The 24,579-nt window shown below is 36.8% G+C and overlaps 1 protein-coding gene across 4 annotated transcripts in view; it reads left to right on the plus strand.

Moving 5' to 3' along the window:
* NARS2 (asparaginyl-tRNA synthetase 2, mitochondrial) overlaps positions 1–24,579 on the plus strand; it is a 160,887-nt gene that overhangs the window by 106,780 nt on the left and 29,528 nt on the right. For all 4 annotated transcript variants that reach the window (XM_044390859.3, XM_026518195.4, XM_057316713.1 and 1 more), the window contains 3 exons: positions 17,447–17,579; positions 21,516–21,614; positions 21,724–21,761. In XM_044390859.3, coding sequence (XP_044246794.1) covers positions 17,447–17,579; positions 21,516–21,614; positions 21,724–21,761 — 270 coding nt within the window. The remainder of the gene's footprint in view (positions 1–17,446; positions 17,580–21,515; positions 21,615–21,723; positions 21,762–24,579) is intronic.

A 24,579-nucleotide genomic window follows, 5' to 3' on the forward strand; every position in this document is an offset into this window, starting at 1 on the left:
GATTCATGAATTAGGCATTACCCCATCTAGCAAGTAAAGGTGGGGGGCTTCCGTAAATACCTGTGCTTAATTCACTATTTGAACTTCATTTTTACTAGCTGGAGTGGTAATAGTTTGCTCTTCTGGTTAGGCTGTGCATTAGTTGCGTGATGAGTTAGTGTCTTTGTCTAATGCATTAACTCTGCAATATCTGCATACCACGTTGCAAGTCTAAACACGGGCTTCTCTATTTCTAGTCTTGCTTTCCTTTGTGACAGCACTTACTAATTTCCCTTTTCTCAACTTCAAGTATATGAGAGAATAGCCCCATTCTTCTATTATTTCACTCAGGTCTGGCTGAGCAGAGTATCTGAAGGATTGAATGCCTTTGAAATAAGCAAGTTTGGTGTGAGTTAAAAAAAAAAAAATTACCAGTCAGTCCTTTGAGGAACGATACAAATAGAACTCAGTTTGCATAAAATGCAATGCCTGTTGGCATTGTCTAAAAGCAAATGCAGGTTACTATAGTGAGACACCAATTAATCCTTAGTAATTTGACCATTATGGACAGTAATTGGAGCTATAAAAAGCAAAACTGATATTGTTATTTCTTACAATTACTGTGTAATCTTGTCCAAATTCTATTTTGCTCTGGTGGGTTTAATTACTTTTTTAGGAAAGGGAAAAAAAAAATCTGTGTTTGTTACATGTTTGAAGAATTTAGGTTGTTGAGAACAGAAAATTTATGTCATTTTGACTTTTTTCCCTAGCTTGTTTTCTTCTACCTAAAAATAACTATGGGTACTCATTTATTCAGCAATAATTTTAGTGTTCACCCAAATGGTATGTAACTGTGTTGGACACCAAGAAGGATGTTAAAAATATGGGACAGACTTGTTGATTGACATGTAGAGGATTGCCAGTGCTGTTACAGAGTGAAGTAGTAGCTACTGAGATAATGTCATCCCTACCAGAAGGTGCTGAATTTGTTCAAGCCCTCGGTCATAGAGTTAGATCTCAATCAGAATTCTCCTTCTATACATACTAGTTTTATAAGTTTAATATCTGAGCCTCCACTTCCTGACTATAAAGATGAATAAAAATGGCCACCTTGCCAAGCCAGTGTGAGAATTAGATGCTATGTAAAGCCCAGCGTTTATCAGAGTTTGACGCTGAAATGCTAAGTGTTGTGGTGATGGTTTTCATGACAGCTGGGACCTGGCGAGCCCAGGGTGATTATAAAGAAAGAAGCCGGGGTGTTGTAACCACGAAGAATAGCTGGCAGCCAGTAACCCAGTTGTTTTACAAGAGTAGCCGCACTGGGGTTGACACCAAGCGGAGGATTGAGACAAATAGTGAATCTGCCAGAATTCAGATCTCACAAGACAGGTCAGAAGGTTAAACTAAACCAGTGCCTTGGAGTGAAGGAGGGGATTAGGACACAGAAATAAGATACCTGTCAGAATTTGAAAACCAAATCAGAAGTAAACTCTGAGAGCAGATTAGGTCATAATCTACCCTAGGAGCTCTGGTCAGTTATGTTGACGGTGATCTGTCACTGTGTTCTAGGTTCTTTTGTTCTCTGAAGTAGATCCTTGCTGTGCCCCTTCTATGTTTCCTGACACCTCACCCTTTATAGTTTAGTTGGGGTGTGATTATAATTTAAGTAATTAGGTAACAGGAGAATTGAGTAATTAAGCCAATGCATGAATAAGCTCTTTTTGTTAATTAATACTTCTCAACTTTATTAAATATCCTTTATATATAAAAACCCATTTTAAATGTACAGTTCAATAAATTTTGACAAATTTATAAAACCTTATAATCTTACTATAATAAAAATTAAAAAATACTTCTATCACCAAAAAAATAAATACATAAGTCCCCTTTTTTCTCTTCACAATCAGTCTCCCTCCCTGGCCGCAGGTCATAAACAACCATTGATCTACTTTCTGTTGTCACAGATTAGAATTTCCTTTTCTAGAATTTCATGTAAATGGCTTTTATATAATACTTTATTTAGGTTTATGTAAATGGTATCATACAGTATTTACTCTTTTGTATCTGACTTCTTTCACTCAGCATAATGCTTTTGAGATTCATCCAGTAGGTTTGTTCCTTTTTATTGCTGAATATTATTCCATTGCATGGATATACAATTTTTTAACTCATCTTTTTTTATTTTATATTTTTAAAGATTTATTTAATTTTTATTTTTTATTTTTTAATTCAATTAATCAACATTTAATGTATTATTGGTTTCAGAGGTAGAGGTCAGTGATTCATCAGTCTTACGTAATATCCAGTGCTCATTACATCATATGCCTGCCTTAATGTCCCTCATCCAGTTACCCCATCCGTCCAGCCTCCTCCCCTCCAGCAACCCTCAGTTTGTTTCCTATGATTAAGAGTCCCTTATGATTTGTCTCCCTCTCTGGTTTCATCTTGTTTTATTTTTCCCTCTCTTGCCCTTAGGATCCTCTGTTTTGTTTCTTAAATTCCACATATGAGTGAGATCATATAATTGTGTCTCTGATTGACTTATTTCACTTAGCATAATACCCTCTTAGTTCCGTCCACGTTGTTGCAAATGACAAGATTTCATTTTTTGATGGTGGAGTAGTATTCCATTGTGTATATATACCACATCTTCTTTACCCATTCATATGCTGATGGACATCTGGGCTCTTTCCATAGTTTGGCTATTGTGGACACTGCTGCTATAAACATTGGGGTGCAGGTGCTCCTTTGGATTACTAAATTTGTATCTTTGGGATAAATACCCAGTAGAGCAATTGCTGGGTTTTAGGGTAGCTCTATTTTCAACTTTTTGTTATAGTAACTATGAAAGATAGAGGTTATCATTCCCACTTTATAGAGACATAAATTGTTAATTAATACGCCCAACATCACTGACCTAGAAATGTTGGAACAGGAAATAAAATGATTTTAATGTGATGTTTCAAAAAAAATATTTTATTTATTTATTTGACAGAGAACAAGCAGGGGGAGCTACAGAGGGAGAGGGAAAAGCAGGCTTCCTGCTGAGCAGGGAGCCCAACTTGGGGCTCAGTCCCAGGACCCTGGGATCATGACCTGCCCCGAAGGCAGATGCTTAACTGACTGAGCCACCCATGTGCCCCAGTTTGATAAGTTCTTCATAGATTTTGTATACTAGCCCTTTATCTGATAAAACATTTATAATTATCTTCTCCCATTCTATTAATTGTTTTTTGGTTTTGTCAACTGTTTCCTTTGCTGTGCAAAAGCTTTTTATCTTGATGAAGTCCCAATAGTTCATTTTTGCCTTTTTTTCCCTTGCCTTTGGAGATGTGTCTAGCAAGAAGTTGCTGTGGCCAAAGTCACAGAGGTTGTTGCCTGTCTTCTTCCCTATGGTTTTGATGGATTCCTGTCTCACATTGAGGTCTTTCATCCATTTTGAGTTCATTTTTTTGTATGGTGTAAGAAAATGGTCCAGTTCCATTCTTCTGGATGTGGCTGTAAGTTTTCCCAACACCATTTGTTGAAGAGACTCTTTTTTCCATTGGATATTGTTTCCTGCTTTCTCAAAGATTAGTTGACCATAAAGTTGAGGGAATTCATTTATCTTTTGATGGACATTTGGGTTGTTTCCAGTTCGGGGCTGTTATAAATGAAGCTTTATGAAAATGTATGCACAAGTCTTTGTGTGCACATGTTTTCATTTCCTTTGGGTAAATACCTAGGAATTGCTGGGTTGTATAGTAAGTGTATGATTAACTTTATGAGAAACTGCCAAACAGTTTTTCAAAATACTTGTACTATTTTGTATGCCCACCAACAAAGGATGAGAGTTTTGTTTGTTCCCCATGTTTGACAAAAATTAGTGTTGTCAGTATTTTTTTAGTCATTCTAGTAAGTATATGTCTCATTGCAGTTTTAATTTGCATTTCTGTGATGATTAATATTGTTGAACTTTCTTTTCTCATGTGCTTATTGACCACTTAAATATCTTCTTTTGTGAACTATCTTTTTAGTTCTTTTGCCCGTTTTTGGTAGATTGTCTTTTTTATTATTTAGTTATAAGAGTTCTTTATATGTTCTGGATACTAGACCTTTATCTGATATATTATAGATACTTTCTCCCAGTGTGCCTTGCTTTTCCATATTTTTACAGTACCTCTTGAAGACCAGGGTTTTACTTTATCACTTTTTTCTTGTATGATTCGTAATTTTTATGTCATATTCAAAAGATTACAAAGATTTTCTCCAATTTTTTTCTCCTAGGAATTTCGTCATTGTAGCTTGTAATTTAGGTCTGTGATCTCCCCTAGTAGTCTGTATAAGCTCCTTGAAGGCAAAAGGCTGTGCCTGATTTTTATCTGTATTTTCCGTGGTGGTTAGTAGTCTTAATAAAAGTTTAATGAAGAAATAAATGAATATGATTTCATGATAGATAATGCTAATTGTAAGATAAGAACAAATAGCTAGCCCAAAACTGCTGTATTTCTTCTTGGCCGCTATGACCTGTGGGCCTGAATTACTTCTGTGCTTTTGGCTTATTTTACCATTCTGTTCTACTTAAGAAAAAAAAAATTCCATCAGAAAATGCATTAATAAACTTGGAATAATATTGTATTGGACCTAGTTAGATATTGTAAAGTAACTTTATTATATGAAAGTAAAATTTCATTTACCGTCCCATGTTGTTGGTATGAATTTCTCTTTGTATAAATTTCAAAAATTGAGTATTAATAAAAAAAATTGGGGGGGGGCGCCTGGGTGGCTCAGTCAGTTAAACGCTGTCTTTGGCTCAGGACATGATCCCAGGGTCCTGGGATCGAGCCCCGCATTGGTCTCCCTGCTCAGTGGGGGCTGCTTCTCCCTCTCCCTGCTGTTCCCCCTGCTTGTGCTCTCTCTCTCTTCTGTCAAATAAATAAATAAAATCTTTGAAAAGCAATTTTTAAATCACCTGTAAACTATATACATGAATTCTAGAAACCACTGAAACACTTCTGTGTATTTTACTTTAGTAAGACAGATTTGCTTCCTTTTTTACAAAATAAAAGGAAACTTCATTTTTGCTCCTGTAGAAGAAATTGGTAATAAAGAAACTCAAGCAGCCATGGTTTTTGCTTCTCTCTCACAGTAGAAATTAGTAACAGATAAGCTCAGTCCCATATGTTGGTTGATAATCATATTATTTTTATTTCTTTTGATGTCAATCCCCACTTTATTTCCTGTGATATACCCCTACACTGAAAAAATAAAACCCATATTTTGCCACGTGAAACAGGTGCATAGAACAGATAAACATACATGTGTCACACAAATCTCTACAATTTGGAGAATATGCAAAACCTGAACCAGTTGTATTTCACATTTAAGAGGCAGATTTAATGTGTGAATTATGATGGAGGTTGGGAGATAAAAATAAAAACCTAAGTGTTTTTGTTTGTGGAACATCTTTTAGTGACTTTTACGTAGTATCTTCAACTGGGTAGTTACTCTGCTTTCCTCATGATTCTACTTCAGGACAGTACAGCGTAAGGTTCAATGACAACATTTGAACTCTGGCAGACAGTACTTTAGGGACTACTGTACAAAGAATTATCTCAGAATTTACAAGCATTCCCCTTATAGCCAAAATATGTGTTTGGTTTGATAATACTGGTATTTCATATATAGCTTTTGAGAGTTGGGTGTGACATGGGAATTTGAAGATAATTGCTCAAAATAGTTCAATCCAAAGTCTCTCTACATTTTGTGTAGATCATACCATAATCCATATCATTAAAAGTATTTGTTTCTAGTATTTTTACAACACTCACTCTTTCTTCCTGGCAATTAGCAACATATTTGTAAGTGAAACCAAATAAAAAAGGGGAAGAACTATCCATTGCATCATGTATGTTTTTAATGTTCCTTCTTAGGGAGCCATTATCATTGGAGAATAGTTGGTTCATCCTCATCTTTAGAAGATGATAAATAAGTTGGCTTATAATATGCCCACAGGATGATTTAATACCCTACCAAAGCCTGGTTCTCAGAGTTAGGCATGCACATAGATGGAAAGTTAACAAAAGCTAGAAATGTTGATAATCGAATAAGTCTTAGGTTTGTGTGTCAGTGCCTTTCAGAAAGAAAGCCATTTTATCAGAAGAAGGGAGCTATGCCTGCAAACACAAAGAAGTAGGCCATTAGTTTTGTAAAGCAACAGATATGAGACGGGAGGAGAGCCACAGGAACCTGACATAGCAGATCAGTAGCTGTGGGAAAAATAAAATATGTATGACTTGGCATTGGGACAAATTCAGAAGCTGTACCCAGAGTTCTGTCCTCCATTGATCTCTTCCCTCATGTTGCATTGTCTGAGCACACTGTCTGTTTTATGCAGTTGATTATTTTCTGTAGATACTGGGATTTCAACAGTCTACGCTGGTGCTGGACAGTAGGACTTATTATAGTGATGGAAGTGTTCTGTATCTGCACTGTCCAGTATGGTAGCCACTAGCTGTATGTGGCTATTGAGCACTTGAAATGTGGCTAGTTTGAGGAACTGAATTTGTATTATTTTTATTTAACTTTAAATAGTGTAGGTTTAAGTAGCCATATGTGGCTAGTAGCCACCATATTGAACAGTGCAGATTTAATTGGCCTCTGTCCAGATCATAAAGCATTGAGTTGCCCATGTCATATGCTGTTAGGAGGTTTGTGTTGCCCTTAGCATAGTAATAATGATGGACAAGTATAGGTACTCAGGGTATATTAATGTTTGCTGAGTTAAATTGAATGGATAGGGAAAGAAGGGAAAGGCGGAGCAAGAAGAACTGAGTGGTGTCCTGCTAAGGTGTTTTGGGCTCTGATGCCAATGCCCGACATTTAGTTTTCATCTGATTTTGTCATTTCACTGTTTATTGTGTTCCATTAGCTTGTCCATCCTATGTCTTTTTTGGTGTCTAAATATCGCATAGACACAAAGTTTTAAACAGATATATAGGTAAAATATAAAGAATAATGATACATTCACGACCCCTGTCTTCTCAAGATGTTTCATTTCTTTGGTCTCCTGTACGTACTTTCCCCTTCCCTCCCCATGAGAACTAACCTCAGTTTTGTGTTTATCACTTTTTTCTTTATAGTTTCATCACATACATTCACAAACAATTCATTTTTTAGTTTTACAAGTTTTTTTTTTTTTAAGATTTTATTTATTTATTCGACAGAGATAGAGACAGCCAGCGAGAGAGGGAACACAGCAGGGGAGTGGGAGAGGAAGAAGCAGGCTCATAGCAGAGGAGCCTGATGTGGGGCTCGATCCCATCACGCCGGGATCACGCCCTGAGCCGAAGGCAGACGCTTAACCGCTGCACCACCCAGGCGCCCCTAGTTTTACAAGTTTTTGAATTTTATATAAGTGGAATCATCTGTATGTATTCTTCTATGACTTCCTTTATTCACTTAACATTATATTCATAATAACATCCCCGTTGTTACATTATATTCATGTCGCATAGTCTATTCATTTTCACTATCATGGGATATTCCTTTGTAAGACTGTGCTACGAATCATCTTTTTTGTTACTGATGGGTATTTTTTCCTAGTGTTTAGCTTGTGCATTACCATGCAGCTGTGAAATCCCTGTGTCTATCACTTGGCACACACGTGAAAGACTTACTGCAAGGCTCAAATGGGTATTTCTCTATTCTGTGTCTTCCTCCTCTTCTTCTCCTTTCTTTTCTTCTCCTTTCCTTCCCTCCCACTTCCCTCCCCACCCCTTCCTCCTCTTGTAGAATTCAGGGAAAACAAATGCAAAGAAATAGAGATTTTTTTTTTTGCATTATTTCTGATAAACTAAGTGTTTCTTAAAAAGCATCTTGCCTCTTTCTAGTCTGCCATGGTCCCTTTATGTTTTTGTGTTTATAGAGCAAGCTCGGATTGGGAGTCAGTCAAAAATATTAGAAATGTCTTATTCATTCATAATCTGTAGCTCTTATGCAAATGCTACCTTTTGTGAAATAACACCTTTTATATCAATTATTTGTCCCTTTTACTTTGCATTATAATTGGAAATTAGAAGGTCTAGATCAGTGGTTCTCAACTCTAGCTGTCCATTAGAATGTCTGGGGACCCTTTTAAAAAATCTTGATGCAGGGGCGCCTGGGTGGCTCAGCGATTAAGCGTCTGCCTTCGGCTCAGGGCGTGATCCCGGTGTTATGGGATCGAGCCCCACATCAGGCTCCTCTGCTATGAGCCTGCTTCTTCCTCTCCCACTCCCCCTGCTTGTGTTCCCTCTCTAGCTGGCTGTCTCTATCCTGTCGAATAAATAAATAAAAAATCTTAAAAAAAAAAAAATCTTGATGCATCATATTTCAGCTCAAGCCCCCAGAAAAACAGTTTTAATTGGTCTGGGGGTGGGACTGGGCCTCATGATTGTTTTTGAAGTACTGTAAGTTATTCTTTGCAGCGAAGATTGAGAACCACTCTAGATCAGTTGTCCTCAAAGTGTCCTTGGACCAGCAGCATCAGCATCATGGGAACTTATGTAAACTCTCAGGCCTCCCCTAAGGCCTACTGAAGCAGAAACTCTTGAGTGTGGGGTCCTACAGGCTGTATTTTAGCAAGTTCCAGGTGAGTCTAATACACACTGAAGTGTGTAGAACCACTGCTGTAAGTCATTTAAGCATTAACAACAAAGCTTTCTTTTACTTAAGTCCAACTTTGTAGAATCCACAGTGTTCCACTAAAGCTCTAGACCTGAGAGTAGCTAAAGGAAGTGGGGGGGAAAGAAGCATGCCATGAAAGAAGTCATTTTTGGTAAATGCCTGAGCAAAAGGGGTCATAAAGAGAGCTATAAAGTATATTGGTTATCATTCTTTTTGTAACCTAAAATGAATGAAAAGGTGTCCTGATTGACCATCAGTGCTTAAAAATGAACATCCCCTTTCACTAAGAAGGGACTGTAGTTAGAGGAAAGCATAAGATAGAAAAGAGCAGCCGTAAGTGGTAGAAGGGGCAGTCTCAGAGACTGCAAGTGGATGAAACATGAGTCAGGAACAGCCACAAGAACAGGATGACAACGTTGTATAGTGTTTTGTAGCGTAGCAAGGATAAAATAAAACATGTGAAGTGCCTCATGGACAATTTGTTCCAATAAACTTTAAAAATTTTATTGTGATAAAATACACATAACTAGAAGTTTACTATTAGTGACATTATGCAACCAATACCACTGCCTAGTTCCAGAACATTTTTATCACCGCAAGAGGAAACCCCATACCCACAAAGCAGTCACTCTCCATTCCCCCTTCTCCCTAGCCCTTGGCATTCACTCTTCTGCTTTCTGTCTCTATATATTTGCCTGTTTTGGATATTTCATAGAAATGAAATCATTCATTATGTGGCTTTTTGTGTCTGCCTTCTTTAATTTCAGCATAATGTTTTCAAGGTTTATCCATTTGGTGGGGGTATATTAGTACTTCATTCTTCTTTCTGGCTTAATAGTATTCCATTGTATGGATTGATCTCATTTTGTTTTTCATGAGTCTGTTAACATATATTTGAGTTTTTTCCACTTTTTGGCTATTATGAATAATGCTGCTATGAACATTCATGTACAAGGTTTTGCTTGAACACTATTTTCATTTCTTTGGGGTATATACTCAGAAGTGGAATTGCTGGGTCATATGATAGTTCTATGTTTAACTTTTTGAGGGATCACCAAACCTTTCCACTGCAGCTATACAATTTTATATTCCCACTGGCAGTGTGGGAGGAGTTTCTCTAAATCCTCACCAGAACAACATTATTGTTCATTTAAAAATTTTAGTTATTGGGGCGCCTGGGTGGCACAGCGGTTAAGCGCCTGCCTTCGGCTCAGGGCGTGATCCCGGCATTATGGGATCGAGCCCCACATCAGGCTCCTCCGCTATGAGCCTGCTTCTTCCTCTCCCGCTCCCCCTGCTTGTGTTCCCTCTCTCGCTGGCTGTCTCTATCTCTGTCAAATAAATAAATAAAATCTTAAAAAAAAAAATTTTTAGTTATTAAGAGACTTTCTATAAGGGATCTTGATTAGGGAATCTAAACATATTTTAGAGTAGTGGGTCTTAATGAGGGGTTCACATAATAATTACCTGTGGAACTTTTAAAATACTCATGGCCGGTACCTTCCCTAGATTTTCTGAATGGAGGTGTCCAGAGGTAAAGCCCAGAATTATACTCCCCATTAAGAACCATTGCCTGAGATAGTGGTTCTCGGAATTTGGTCTGGGGATCCCTGAGGCCCCCTGAGATCCTTTTAGAGGAGTCCTTTGAGTTTAAAACTACTTTCATAATCATACTAAGACAGTATTTGCCTTTTTCATTCTCATTCTCTCATGAGCACACATTGAAGTTTTCCAAATTCTTCATGACATGTGATAGCACAGCAGATTGAATGCATAAACAGATATGAGAATCCAGCTGTCTTCTATTAAGCCAGATATGAAAGAGATTTACAAAAAAGTAAAACAGTACCACTCTTACGAATTTTTATTAAAAAATTGTTCTTTATGACTTATAATGGGTTTATGATTTTTAAATCAGTTTATACATTTTTTAAAAATTTCTCAGTTTCAGTGGTACATACTGGTAGACATAACCTGCATAAATGAAATCTCTTTGAAACCTTCAGTAATTTAAAGTGTAAAGAGGTCTTGAGACCAGCCAAATGAGAACTGTAGACCTTTGGGGAAAAAAGGAAACAAAAACAGCTATTACCCATTTGTTGGATGCTTACCATTTAGTTTATATTAGGTTAAGCTTTTCACATGTTTTGTGTCATTTTATCTTTACAATAACTCCATGACATAGTATATTTAACCCCATTTTCGCATGGAGAAATTTAGTCTCAAAGAAGTTAACTTGGCTAGTTCATAAGTGGACAAGCCAAGATTTCAATTTAAGTCTTTAGAGTACATGTTCTTAATCACTACCATAACCTTAACAAAGCAAGGGTCATCTGTACAGGAAATTGTTGCTAGTTCAATACCATAATGACTTATCTACCTCTAGCATCAGGCCTCAGAAAGATAACCTTTGAAATCTTTGTAGACTTAAATAGTATGTAAATACCATGTGGTACATGTACTAGCCTATTGTTCTCTTTAGTGGTCCTCTGTATAAGGACTGTTAAATAGGAGAAATATAAGAAGCTTAATCTAGGCATAAATAGATGCAGTTGACAAAATGTTTACCTTTTTTGGAAAAGTGATTTTAGCTTATTAAAACATGAGGATAAATATTCACTTAGAACAGTCCACAAATTGTGGCCTTTTACAAGAATCTTATTCTAAAACCTCATATCCAATCAATCAGTCCTCTGAAGAGCCCATCGTTGCCGGATTGATAAAGTATAATAATTATTTTAACTTGTTGGTATATCCTCTCTCACAACAGCCAAAAAATCAGGTGCTGCTGTGTTTACATAGAATAAGACTTAGGGTAATTTTTTCATGTGATAATACTTCAGTTTGTCAGGAAATAAAATATTTGCTAATTAGAGAGGTTCACCAGATCTAGTCCTTTTCAAAAATTTACTTTGCTGCCTACAGAGTAAAAACTAATATATGGGTAGTCACTTTTCAAAAAACTGATTCTGTATCTCTTAGTGCCTTCTGTGAAAAATTATTTCAGAGAATAGCAGAATTTTTTGCTTAGTAATTTATATTCTGTTTACCATCTTCCTCTTCTTACTCCTCTATCCTCACCCCCCATTCCAATGCTGTTTCAACGATGCAGTTTGAGGATCAGCATATTTTATAGAAAATGAGTTATTTGCTTATTTGACAAACAGTAATTATCTGGTGTGTGTTGAGCACTGGATTAAGACCGAGGATACTATAATGAACCAAAACATATATAAGGTCATGAAATCTACAGTCTAATGAAGGAGATGGATAGACATTAAACAAAGGATCACATCTGCTTCTTTCTTTCTTTCTTTCTTTCTTTCTTTCTTTCTTTCATTCATTCATTCATTCATTCATTCATTTTAAAAGGTGCTGTGAGCAGTAGTACATGGTGTTATTAAAAATTTTTGAGCCTAATGGGAGGATTGACCTAAGAAGGTTAGAAGACTGAAGCCAAAGTGGGGCTAGGGAAAGTCGTGAGTTCCATTTGTGACAAGTGAAAGGATCAATCCAGTAGATAATACATGCTTCTGGAGCTTAGAGAAGAAATCTGGGCAGGAGATAGAAATGTGTGAATTGTGTGCCAATAGGTTGTTAATTGAAATTGTTGGCTGAGGTGAGATCATTTAGGGAGAACATATACAGTGAGAAAAGAAGAGGGCCTAGGGACTAAGTTTTGAGGAATTCTAGTGTTTATTATACAGAGTAGAATATAGAAGGAGACAGAGATGGACATCAAATAAATAGGAAAACTAGGAGAATACAGTGTTAAATGTTTCAAGAGGAGAGAATCTTCCAAGGAGAATCCGATAAAATCCAGACTCTCCTTATTACCATGGCTTTCAAGGGACGCCCTACATGATCCCTCCCCACCCACCTCTTTGACCTCTTACCATTCATATTGCTGCTGGCCTACTTTTATTCTCTAAACACGTAAGGTTCATTTCCTACCTCAGGACCTATGTGCTTAGTGTTCCCTTTTCTGGAATGTCCTTCCCCCAGTTCAGATTTTATCTCTTCAGAGAACAGTAGCCAACCCTCCACTCCTTTAGCAGGATTGTTGTCAGACTCTATCGATGTTTGAATCTCATTATACAGTTAAGATTATATTGTGTTTGGGCCTCACACTCAGTTCCAGATCGAATATTTAGGACATGTTAAAATTAATTTTTCAGAAATGTTTAGCAATGGTAGTAGAGAATAATTTTTAGATTTTAGAGTACATCCTCCCTAAGGCATCTTGACTTGAATTGTTGAAATGGTGAGAGCTATCTCTTATCCCCTTCCGCCAAGTGTATTGCAGGATGGTTAGAGGAATAGGGGAAAACTGAAAAGGAGATGCCTGTAGTCTGCTCTGTAGAAATAATGAATGACAGAAGTGTGACAGTATTGATAATCCAGTGGATTCAAAGCAAGAGTAAAACATATGATTATTTTCTGAAAGATGGGAACACCATTTGACAAAGATTGTTCCAAAAACTAGTTTAAAGCCGTGAGTTCACTTCAGTTCAATGAATGTTTACTGAACTGACCACAGAGAAGTGATAGGAAGTTGGGAGTGGGGGCCTTAGGAACAGTTGCTGATCGACCTGAGGCTGAGTAAGTTCTTCCCCAGCTGAAGAACAGTAATTCCTCTACTCTTTCAAAATATAAAGATTAGCTCTTGAATTTCAGGGCCAGAAAGAATAAATGGCCAAGCAATCAGTGACCGTTTTATAGTAATCCACTTGCCAATTTAGGGTTTCATAAAACCCTACAGAAGGAAGAAAATGACCATTGTAGAACTTTTGGGGGGGAGGCGGTAACCTTATTTTTTATTTTTAAAAAGCCATTTTTGTAGTTAACTTGGTTGATGTGTATTAAATGTACTTTTGTTATCTTAAACATCTACTCCAAGCTCATGGACTTTCCTTTTATAGCTTGCCTTTCTCCATAATCTGGCACAAGAATGCTTTTTAGTGCTGAGTGTTTTCTTTTTCTGCTGGTCGCTTCTCACAGCAGTACTGGCCTTTCACCTGGTTTTGTATCTTAATTTAGAAGTAGCCTTGTTTTCAGATCTTATTTTAAGTGTTGGTTCATCCAAGCGTTGCTGCAAATGGCTTCATGTCTGTGGAAGACAGAAAAGAAGAAGTCAGCATAAATTAAAATGAGAACGATTTCACGTGGACCCAGAAACAAAATTGTTGCAAAGACAGTAGAGATTAATGCCAAGCTGCCCCCATCTCCCACTCATGTAAGAATCTGAAGGCCAGAAAGGCTAAATGACTTGCTCAAGGTTATAAAATATTGATGAAAATTTATTATTTACATGAGGGCAATATACCCTAGTGAGCTGTAATTTTAATACATAAAACAAGCTATTCATAAGGAAGGTAAATATACCAAACTGTTTACCCTAACTATCTTTGAGAAGTTTGGGGGTGCATTACAAAGTTTTCTTCCTAATTCTCCAGGTTTGTCAGTGTTCGGTTATGAACATCAGTATTTTCGTATCATGATAAAGGCTGGGTCCACTAGAGTCACATCTGGATTTGAATCTGGCCTGTACCACTTCCTGGGCTGAGACTCTGTGACTTTGGGGAAAGCTTCTCAACCTCTCTGACCTTCCATGTCTTAGCCTGAAAAATAGAAGTAACAGTCCATACTTCATTGAGTTAACTATAAAGGAGTTAACTTTGAGGTTCTTACAGCTAGTGCCTGGCCGACAAGGAACACTTCTAATGGAGCGACCATCGTTGCTACTACTGATGCTGTCCCTGCTTTTATCATAGGACACTGGACTGGCATAGGATGTCTTATCAAATGATTTAAATATTCATCTGCTTAAAGGCTAGATGCTGAATTACACAGTTTTTTAACATACCTTCTGGTTCATTTTATCTTTCTGTTAATTCAGAGAAAGCAGCATGGTCATCAGATTTTACTTACCCTATTAGAATAATACTTAACTCTTGGATACCTCAATCAGAGACCGATCCTTATTATAATTAAAATAAAAATCTCTGACCCTCTTTATTGTTTTATACTAGAGAGCTTATCCAGCATTGCTAGGGAAAATTATTAACTGCTTTAAATTAAAAATCCCTTTGCTACTCAACTTTGAGCACCCTACATAGAATTACCATGTGAGAAGCAGATACCCTTGTGACTTGAATTTGTAATTCTTTTTGGAAACCACTGTTTTCTCTGCAACTGGTATTTTAATACAAATAATATATCTCTTTTGAACAGCAATTTCATTGGCTTTCCTTGTAGTTCAGGAAGATCACTGCCCATTTCTTGAAAGTCTCCCTCAGAGCCCCCAAAGTAAATTTTACCTATGCCCCCTAGTTTCTGGTTTTGACCAGGAAAATCTTGATAAAAATATCCTTTGTTGTTAGTGAACATTGGTATAAACAATTTTTTTGTGATTCAGTCCCAGAAAAAAATGTCATTTCATTTATGTAGCTATATTATTGCCTGCCTACCTACCTAGAGATTGCATAGTCCCAGATTGGAAATTCAGGGCCTTATAATTTTTTAATTTATTGTTTGGGACAGGACTGCATTGTTTGACCTATTTTAAGTACTAAGTAACAGCCACAGTAAAACATGTGAGTATTTTTCTGTACATTATTTGTAACGTTACTGTTTATGAGGGTGCTGTACTTTTCCAGTTTACAACTGAGGAAGCCTGTCATCATCATTAGTACTCATTCATTCAGCATGAGCACCTGTTTTATCTTAGGCACTGGAGATGTAAGTATGAATAAAACATGATTCCTGCTCTGGAAAATTTCATAGTTTATTGGGGGAGAAAGACACAGATATATATATAATTACATTTCAAAGCGATATGTTCTGTATAACGAATATATGAACAAAATGTCATAGTCATATAAAGGAGGGAACAGTAAATTTGGGGGTGTATGGTAAGGTTACAAAGAGAAAGTGGCATTTGAGCCAAGTCTTGAAGGATAGATGGGAATTTGCCATTTAGAGAGAGAGGAGCCAGGAATGGTCAGTAGAGGCAGGGAGCAGCCCACCAAAGGCCTAAACGCTCGCCCTGGCGAGCTATGTGAGGGGAGTGTCTTCAGTGTAGCTAGAGAAAAGGGTTTGTGAAGGAAAGTGAGTCAAAGTGAGGAGCTTGAATTTTATCTTTGAGCAGTAGGAAATCATGGAAGATTTTTTGAATTATGGTTGATATAATCAGGCTTGAGTTTGAAAACTCGTAACAGTTTAGGTCTGGAGAAAGAAAGACAAGTGGCAGACACCGGGTAAAAAGTGGTAGTCCTCCAAGCAAGACGCAAGGGTTTACACTAAGACCATATCTGTGTATATTTAAAAAAAAAAAAGGCTAGGAGTGTGTCTCTAGATTTGAGAGAATTTTCCTAGGTGTGAACAATATGATTTTGTGATCAATATGATATGGGAACCGTGGGCAGGGGGACATCTGGTGTGGGTGATGGGAGTCGAGTAACTGAAATGAATAAAACTGGGGAAAGTGAAAAATGAAAGGAAGGATTGTTCCTTGTTTTGTTCTTTGTCTGTTTTGGAAGCAGGCAAGGCTTTTCATTTTCCATAAGGTAGGGTCAGTGTTTTCAAGAACATTCTAGCAGACATGTCTGGATCTGAATCTTAGCAGAGAGGTTACCATAGTAATATTGTTGAGTTCTTACTGTTTATTTTTCCATTAAAAACTAAGGTTCTCAGAGGTTAACTGATTATGGTCTCAGGAAGGCGGCTGTAGAAGCAAACATAAATTCCTAAGCTTCTTACCAACCAGGCCTTAACTAAAATAGCTTTTTTGGGGGAAAAAAATCTCTTGATTTCCACTATAATTGTTTTACTGTTTCATTTCCCAGAGTGTCTTTACTTTAAAAAAGCAACAAAACAAAGCCCAACTGGTATATTATCCACAGTCTATTTTCTGCACTGTTTCTGATCATAATGTTATTTGACTGATGCCAGTCAAATGAAGAGCGCTCAGGATAATAGCTGAGGAGCCCCAAACCTCTTGTTTTGTTTTAGCAAAACCTTAAAATTCAGAGATTAGATGGTCCTCAGGAAATACTTATTATTTCACATATGTTTGATCTAATCCCAGTTGTTGCCCTCGTTCCAAATAAGGGAAATGAGAAGTGTTAAAGCACGAAGATGTAGTGTCCACTTGTCTGCAGGAATTGAAAAGTACGACTTTCCCCCACTATTTGGATTGTTGAGCTATAAGCTATTCTCTTGAACACCAGAGAATAAAGTAGACCGTTCTTCAAAATCCATCCTCACCCCCAAGTTTTAGGGGTCATTCAGTGTTCATTGAAACACTGGGGTGGTTGTGAAGGACTTGAGTAGGCTTTGAACAAGGCAAATCATCGTACACATCTGACACTCTTTTCACATATTTAAAAAAAATAATTAACATCCTTTAGCCACATGAAATTCTGGTTTTAACTGTTACTGTATAGATTCTCTGTGAAGCTCGTTGAGCTGTGGTATTTTTCCTTTACTTTGTTCTTGATTGCTGTGAAATGTAGTTGCCTGCTGTCTAAGGCAGCTGCAGTAGAGTGCACCCAGAAGTGGTTATAATTCTATATTTAGTAAGCCATAGGGTTTGTAAAGCATTTGCAAATTCCTTTGGGATAAAATGGTTTCTATAAATGTAACATTTTTAATGAAACTATTATTATCACCCATTAGAGAAATATAGCAGCTAATATGTACGGATTTGTGAAGAAGACAGAGGCACAAAACTTTTTTTCTTAAGAGTACATTGAGTATTTTAAATACTTAAAAGTAATCGTGTGAATCCTGTTTTTATACTTTTAATCTTGAATTGCAGAGCTTTTACTCAAGTGTTTACCTTTGGTCCAACATTCCGAGCAGAGAATTCTCAGAGCCGGAGACACCTGGCAGAGTTTTATATGGTAGAAGCAGAAATTTCTTTTGTTGAGAGTCTTCAAGACCTCATGCAGGTAGGTATACAAGTTTTAAAACAGTTTATAATAACAGCTTTCTGTGACATTAAAATGCTTCTGTATACATTTTCACCTTGGACATCTGTGCATTACAGGTGTTAATGGAGTGAAGAAGATGGGGAACTACTTAATTTGATAAACATCTACTGAATCCCTTTAAAGTACAAGAGTCAAACAGATTTAAGTTCATATCCCAGCTCTGCCATTAATTTTGTTTTGATGTTACCAAACCTTGGAGACCTTTGGTTTTCTCAACTATAGAATGAGAATAATAATAACTATTTTGTAAGGTTATCGGGAGGAGTAAATGAAATAATGGATGTATAATGTAAAGCATCTAGTATTGGCCTTAGCATATAGCAAGCTCACTAAATAATAGCTCTTGTTATTTGTTACGCAAATAAATAAAACACCTTTATAGTTAGAGAAACATCTACATAGCTGTATTGGAAAGCATCTACAGGAACCATCAGAGCTCTGTTTCGGGGGCAAGAGTTAAGGCCAGAAGGATAGTCAAGAGTCAGATCTTGGAAGAAAGACTTTGTAAATCGCCATGTTAAGTAGATCAGAAGGTAAAAAAGAGAGTTCTCAGTTGGGAAAGGCCATGGTCAATTATAGTTTAGAAACATCACTCTAGAAACAATATAAAGAATGATTCAGAGGGGAATAAAAATGAGGGTGGGAGTCCTTTTAGGAGGCTATGACCATAATCCAGATAGAGCACATAAGCTCTGAAGTTGGATGGACCAGGAATTGATTTTTAGCTCCACACTTACTTACTATGTCCCCCTTAGACAAGTGACTTAATTTTCTGAGCCTCAGTATCCTCACCTATAAAATGAGAATAACAGTTCCCACTTTATAGGGTAGTTCAGAGGATTACACAGATTATATATATAAGGCACATAGAGTAGTTCATGGCACTTTGTGCCCAGACGTTATTGACTGTTACTATGAATTCTCTATCTAGTACCATTAGTACCTTAGTTTGGATTTGTAATCACAGGATGTTAATTTTGACAATTTTAGTCACCTTTCACTTTTATTCATTTTATATCTTCCTACTTTTAATCCAGTAAATGACCCAATTCTGCTTAAAACATAAATACCACATATATCATCAAATAGAATGGACTTATTATTTTATTGTCCTGTCTTGGTTGGATTCCCTAGTAAACAAACTCTAAAGCAGAGGTTTGGTGATGGGGCGGGGTGGGGGGAAGGTTATTGGAGAATGCTCTAGAGAGCAACATCTGTGAGGAAAGGAAGAAAGCAGCATTGGGCAGAGGGAAAAGTTGAACTATAATGCATGTACAGAGGCCTTAGCTAAATCTTTGAGGAACTTCGGAGCTGGAACGGTCCTTCATAGTTGTCCCATAAAAAGGCAAGGGGGTGGTGTACCTTTGTTCTTCCTCCATCAAGCAGGTACCTGACATGGGCTAGCCTTGGGAAGAGGCATACTCTTGGGTAAGATAGCACTCTTGGCCTGGTCAGTTCCTGAAGAGGGACTCAGCTAGGAGCCATCAGCAATTAATATTCCCAGTGGATAAAGCTCTTGGTCCTGAAGGGGTGTTTTGACCATAAACTGTCCACACAGTATCCATTTGTTTACCACTTTAACATCTCCCACTGATTGTGGTAGATCAGTGTCCCCCAGGGGACATTGTTGGTTGTCCTTGGGCAGTGGATGGAGGAGAGGGGGCGGTGGTTGCTACTGGCATCCAGTGGGTAAAGGCTAGGGATGCTGTTCAGCATGCTAACATACCCAGGTCCCTCCCCCTCAACAAAGACTTATCTGGCCAAAAATGATAGTAGTAACACTGTCAAGTAATTCTTTTCTAAAATGTAGGGATTTAGAATTTGAGCCTCACAAGGAGTCAGTAAGATTCCTTAAGCAGCTTTCGGTTCCAGCCCACCACCCAGTTCGGCATTACTCTCTCACTTAGGCAATGAGAGTATTAAAAGCCACAGAACCCACTGGGTGTTATATGCAACTAATCAATCATCGAACTTTACATCAAAAGCCAGGGATGTACTGTATGGTGACCAACATAATATAATAAAAAAACATTAAAAAAAATAATAATAAAAGCCACAGAACCACACCCTTTACCTCCCTGTTTCAGCCTTGACCCCATCTCTCCTGTCCCCACATAAATACCAGAGAAAAGTTCCAAAGACATAAATTATGTTAGAAATTATTAAACATTATAATTATATTTTTCTATACCGAATAATTCTTTAGTATTCCACTGAGTGGTACTCAGCATACACTGTTCAATGATTTTTAATTAATTGAAATACAAACTTTTTCTTAAAGACAGAAAAAAGGTATGCTCCCCCCAAAGTAATCTATTTCTCTTAATTTTCTCCCTTTTATAAATTACATTCTGTGAAAATTATTATCTTGACGAAAATACTAAGAATACTGTAACAAAGGAATCTTCCCCTCATAAGGTATAATAAACAAATATTACTATTTTAGTGCCATTGAGTCATATATATTTAAAAACATCTGAAGGTTATGCTAACCCTTCAGTTAAGTTTCTGTTTTCTTCAAATATATTTATAGAGCATAGTCTGAAAGTCAAGGTTAGAGAAGCCAATGATTTTCTTCTTCAAATGGAAATTTACTGCTCATATGAAAGACACCAGTTTAACATCCCCAGTGGTCAAAGTCTTCATCTTACAGAGAGGTGTGTTGTGCCCCCAACAGTGCGGGCTTAGTATCCAATCTGTTTCTGTTTGCTCCCCATATGTGTCAGTTTTTTTTAGTGATCGATGTGTATGACCCTTCATAAAGCATTCAGTTACTTAGTGATTTCTTTATCTCACTGCTCCCAGATCAAAGGTAATATAGCCTCAAGGTAAAAGATCTTTAGCCTCCTTTTGCTCTTCTTTCATCAAGTTATTCCTTACCCTTATACAAAATACATATGTAAATATAAAAATACAAAATATATAAAAAATAAATATATATACATATATTGTATGTACTATATATATTTACCAAGAACAACCAGATACATGTGTGTATATATGTATGTTTAGTAGATGCTTACGCCCCGCCCTGTGTCTCCAGCCTTGATAGGGTGCAGCAGGGATGCTGGAGAAGGAGGGAAGATCCTGCCTCTGGGGCAGCCTGTACTTACCGAGTGTGTCTCTCTTTCTGAGTCCAGCATTGGGAGGGCCTAATAGGATCTCATGGACTTCAAACCAAACATTTTAGTTTTGATTAGAAATATTTCCCATTCCAATCACTTTTTTCTTCTAACAAGTTTTTTCTGTGGGATGTGTATGGATACCCCTGGTGGAATGCATTCTTACAGACTGATTTGTGTTGTATCATGATTTGTGTTATTTTTACCGTATGCTTTAGCAAAGCAAAAATGCCCATATCTAGATGTAGCTCTATCTCATTGCTCCTCTAACTTTAAAGTCAGCCTTCATTTACCAGTAACTGAATGAAGCGCCTTTCAAAGTGTCTCATTCTTCGCAACAACTGTTTGTTTCCTTCTCTGAGCCAGACGCTAAAGCTAAGTTGTATACATGAATTATCTCATTTAATTATTACAACAATCCTGGAAGCTAGGTACTGTTACTGTTCTGATTCTACAGGTGAGTATGTTACAGTTCAGAGAGGCATTAGTCAGTTTTGGCTGTTTATTTGATATCCCACTTCTAGTATTGAAACTATTAACAAAAGATTCATACATTTTTCTTTCCTTTTTTTATCCACTCTGGGAAGAAGTTGTACTGCCTCCCGTGACCAGTCTAGAAAACTGAACTAATTTGCTGTAGTATATTCGGGGATTAAGAGGCCTAAAGGGTTTATAGCTGCTAAAACCTGGAGAGCAGTCCTTACAGGACCCTAAATAGGTTTTTCATATGCAGTAGCTTACTTGTCAGGCAATTCTCTGTCATTTCTCTTAGGTTATGGAGGGACTTTTCAAGACTGCAACAACGATAGTTCTCTCAAACTGTCCTGAAGATGTTGACCTCTGTCACAAGTTCATAGCTCCTGGCCAAAAGGTAATTAGTTTTGTGAATAAAGTCCAATACATCTACTCTTTAAATGTGTTAATTACATATAATAAATATAATTACATTTAATAAATTTTTTTTCTCTTTTCTTACCAAGGACAGATTAGGACATATGCTAAAAAACAACTTTGTAATGTAAGTAGATATTATACTTTCTCTGAACTTTATTCATATTTTATCATACTATTTTTCACACTCTTAAATTTTTTTCTTTATATATCTGTTATCACAAGGAAGGCCCATGTTTTAAATATTTTTGTAGCTCTTATATCTGGTTCATAGTTGATAAATAATGTTTCATGAATAAATAAATGAATAAATCATAGCAAGATAAATGAACACAGTAATTATTAACTGAATTAATGCAATTCAAACTAATATTAACTTTAGTAATAAAAATTTGGCTCAATTAAAAAACTTTTATTTTGGGGTGCCTGGGTGGTTCAGTTGGTGGTTAAGCATCTGACTGTTGGTTTCAACTCAGGTCATGATCTCAGGGTTGTGAGATCAAGCCCTGCCTTGGGTTCCAAGCTCAGTGCAGAGTCTGCTTGTCCCTCTCCTTCCCTCTCTACCCCTCCCCAACTCACACTGGCTCGAGCACTCTTTCTCTCTCTCTAATAAATAAATAAAATCTTTTTTAAAAATTTAAGTCCAGTATAATTAACATAGGGTGTTGTATTAGTTTCAGGTGTACAATGTAGTGATTCAGCAATGCTATCTATGTTATTCAGTGTTTATCACGATAAGTGTCCTCTTAATCCCCTCCACCTATTTCACCCATTCCCCCACTCACCTTCTCTCTGGTAACCATCTGTCTGTTCTCTGTAGTTAAGAGTCTGGTTTTGTTTTGGTTTGGTTTGGGGTTTTTGCTTGTCTATGTTTTCTTTATTTTTAAAATTCTACATATAAGTGAAATTGTGGGGTATTTGTCTTTCTCTGACTGACTTGTTTCACTTAGGGTTATACTCCCTAGTGAGTATAACCCTAAGTTATACTAGCTTCATCCATGTTGTTGCAAAAGGCAAGATTTCATTCTTTTTTATGGCTGAGTAATATTTCATTGTATATATGTACCACATCTTTACCCATTCATCTATCCGTGGACACTTGGACTGCTTCCATAATTTGACTATTTTAAATAATGCTGCAATAAACATGGGGGTGCATGTATTTTTTCAAATGAGTGTTTTTGTTTTTTTGGGTAAATACCCAGTAGTAGAATTACTGGATCATATGGTAGTTCTATTTTTAACTTTTTTGGGAACCTCCATACTCTTCTCCACATAGCTCCACCAGTTTGCATTCCCACCAATAGTACACGAGGATTCCTTTTTCTCCACATCCTCACCAACACTTGTTTCTTGCATTGTTGATTTAACCCATTCTGACAGGTGTGAGGTGATATCTCATTGTAGTTTTGATTTGCATTTCCCTGATTAGTTATGTTGAGCATCTTTTCATGTGTCTGTTGGACATCTGGATGTCTTCTTTGGAGAAATGTCCGTTCGTGTCTTCTGCCCATTTTTAATTGGATTATTTGTTTTTTGAGCATTGAGTTGTATCAGTTCTCTAACCCTTTATTGGATATGTCATTTGCAAATATCTTCTCCCATTCAGTAGGTTATCTTTTAGTTTTGTTGATTGTTTCCTTTGCTGTGCAGAAGCTTTTTATTTTGGTGTTGTCCCAATAGTTTATTTTTGTTTTTGTTTCCCTTGCCTCAGAAGACATACCAAAAAATATGTTGTTGCAGCTGAGGTGAGAGAAATTACTGCCTGTGTTCTCTTCTAGGATTTTCATAGTTTTAGGTCTCATATTTAGGTTCTTAATCAATTTTGAATTTATTTTTGTGTATGGTGTAAGAATGTGATTCAGTTTCATTCTTTTGCATGTAGCTGTCTAGTTTTCCCAACACCATTTGTTGAAGACACTGTCTTTTTCCCAGCAGATATTCTTCCCTGCTTTGTCAAAGATTAATTGACTATACTATTGTGTGTTTATTTCTGGGTTCTCTTGTTCTGTTCCATTGATCTGTGTGTCTGTTTTTATGTCAATACTATACATTTTGATTACTACAGCTTTGTAATATGTCCTGAAATCTAGGATTGTGATACCTCCAGTTTTGTTCCTCTTTTTAAATATTGCTTTGGCTCTTTGGGATCTTTTGTAGGATTGTTTGTTCTAGTTCTGTGAAAAATGCTATTGGGACTTTAATGGGGATTACATTAAATCTGTAGATTGCTTTGGGTAGTATGGACATTTCAATAGTATTTGTTTTTCCAGTCCATGAGCATGGAATATCTTTTCATTTGTTTGTGTTATCTAAAAAACAAACTTGTAAAATATATACATGTAATGTCTGCCCATCAGTTTTTCTCTGTTTCAGTCTTCTTTTTATTCACCTTCAATTGCTCAAATCTGATAATATATTCTAAACTGGTTTTTTAGCCACTTTTTTTAAACCCAAAGATCTGTGTTTTAAGTGTAACACATACGTTATTCCTTCATTTCCACTACAACCCTATACCAGTAGTACTTGATATTAGACTGGTTATTTATTCCACTAAGCATACTAATCAGGCTGTTCCATTTTACAGTTTATTATAAAACAAACACATATTTGATATGGGGTGTGGCCCACTCACATTATGGAGGGTAATGTGCTTTACTCAGAGTCCACTGATTTAAATTTAATCTCATCCAGAAACACCTTCATAGAAACATCCTGAATGTTTGACCAAATATCTGGGTACCAGTCAAGTTGACACATAAAATTAACCGTAATGGGCCAGGGTGGTGGTAGTGGAGGTACAGAGAAGTTGTCCTATTCTAGATATATTTTAAAAATAAAAGAAACAGGATTTGCTGAAAATGGGAAAGAGGGAGAAGTCAAGTGTGACTGAAAGTCTTTTGTCTTATAGAGCTGTAAAAATGAAGTTGCCATTAACTGAAATT

Source organism: Ursus arctos, unplaced genomic scaffold (assembly GCF_023065955.2).
Source record: "Ursus arctos isolate Adak ecotype North America unplaced genomic scaffold, UrsArc2.0 scaffold_22, whole genome shotgun sequence".
Lineage (NCBI taxonomy): Eukaryota > Metazoa > Chordata > Mammalia > Carnivora > Ursidae > Ursus > Ursus arctos.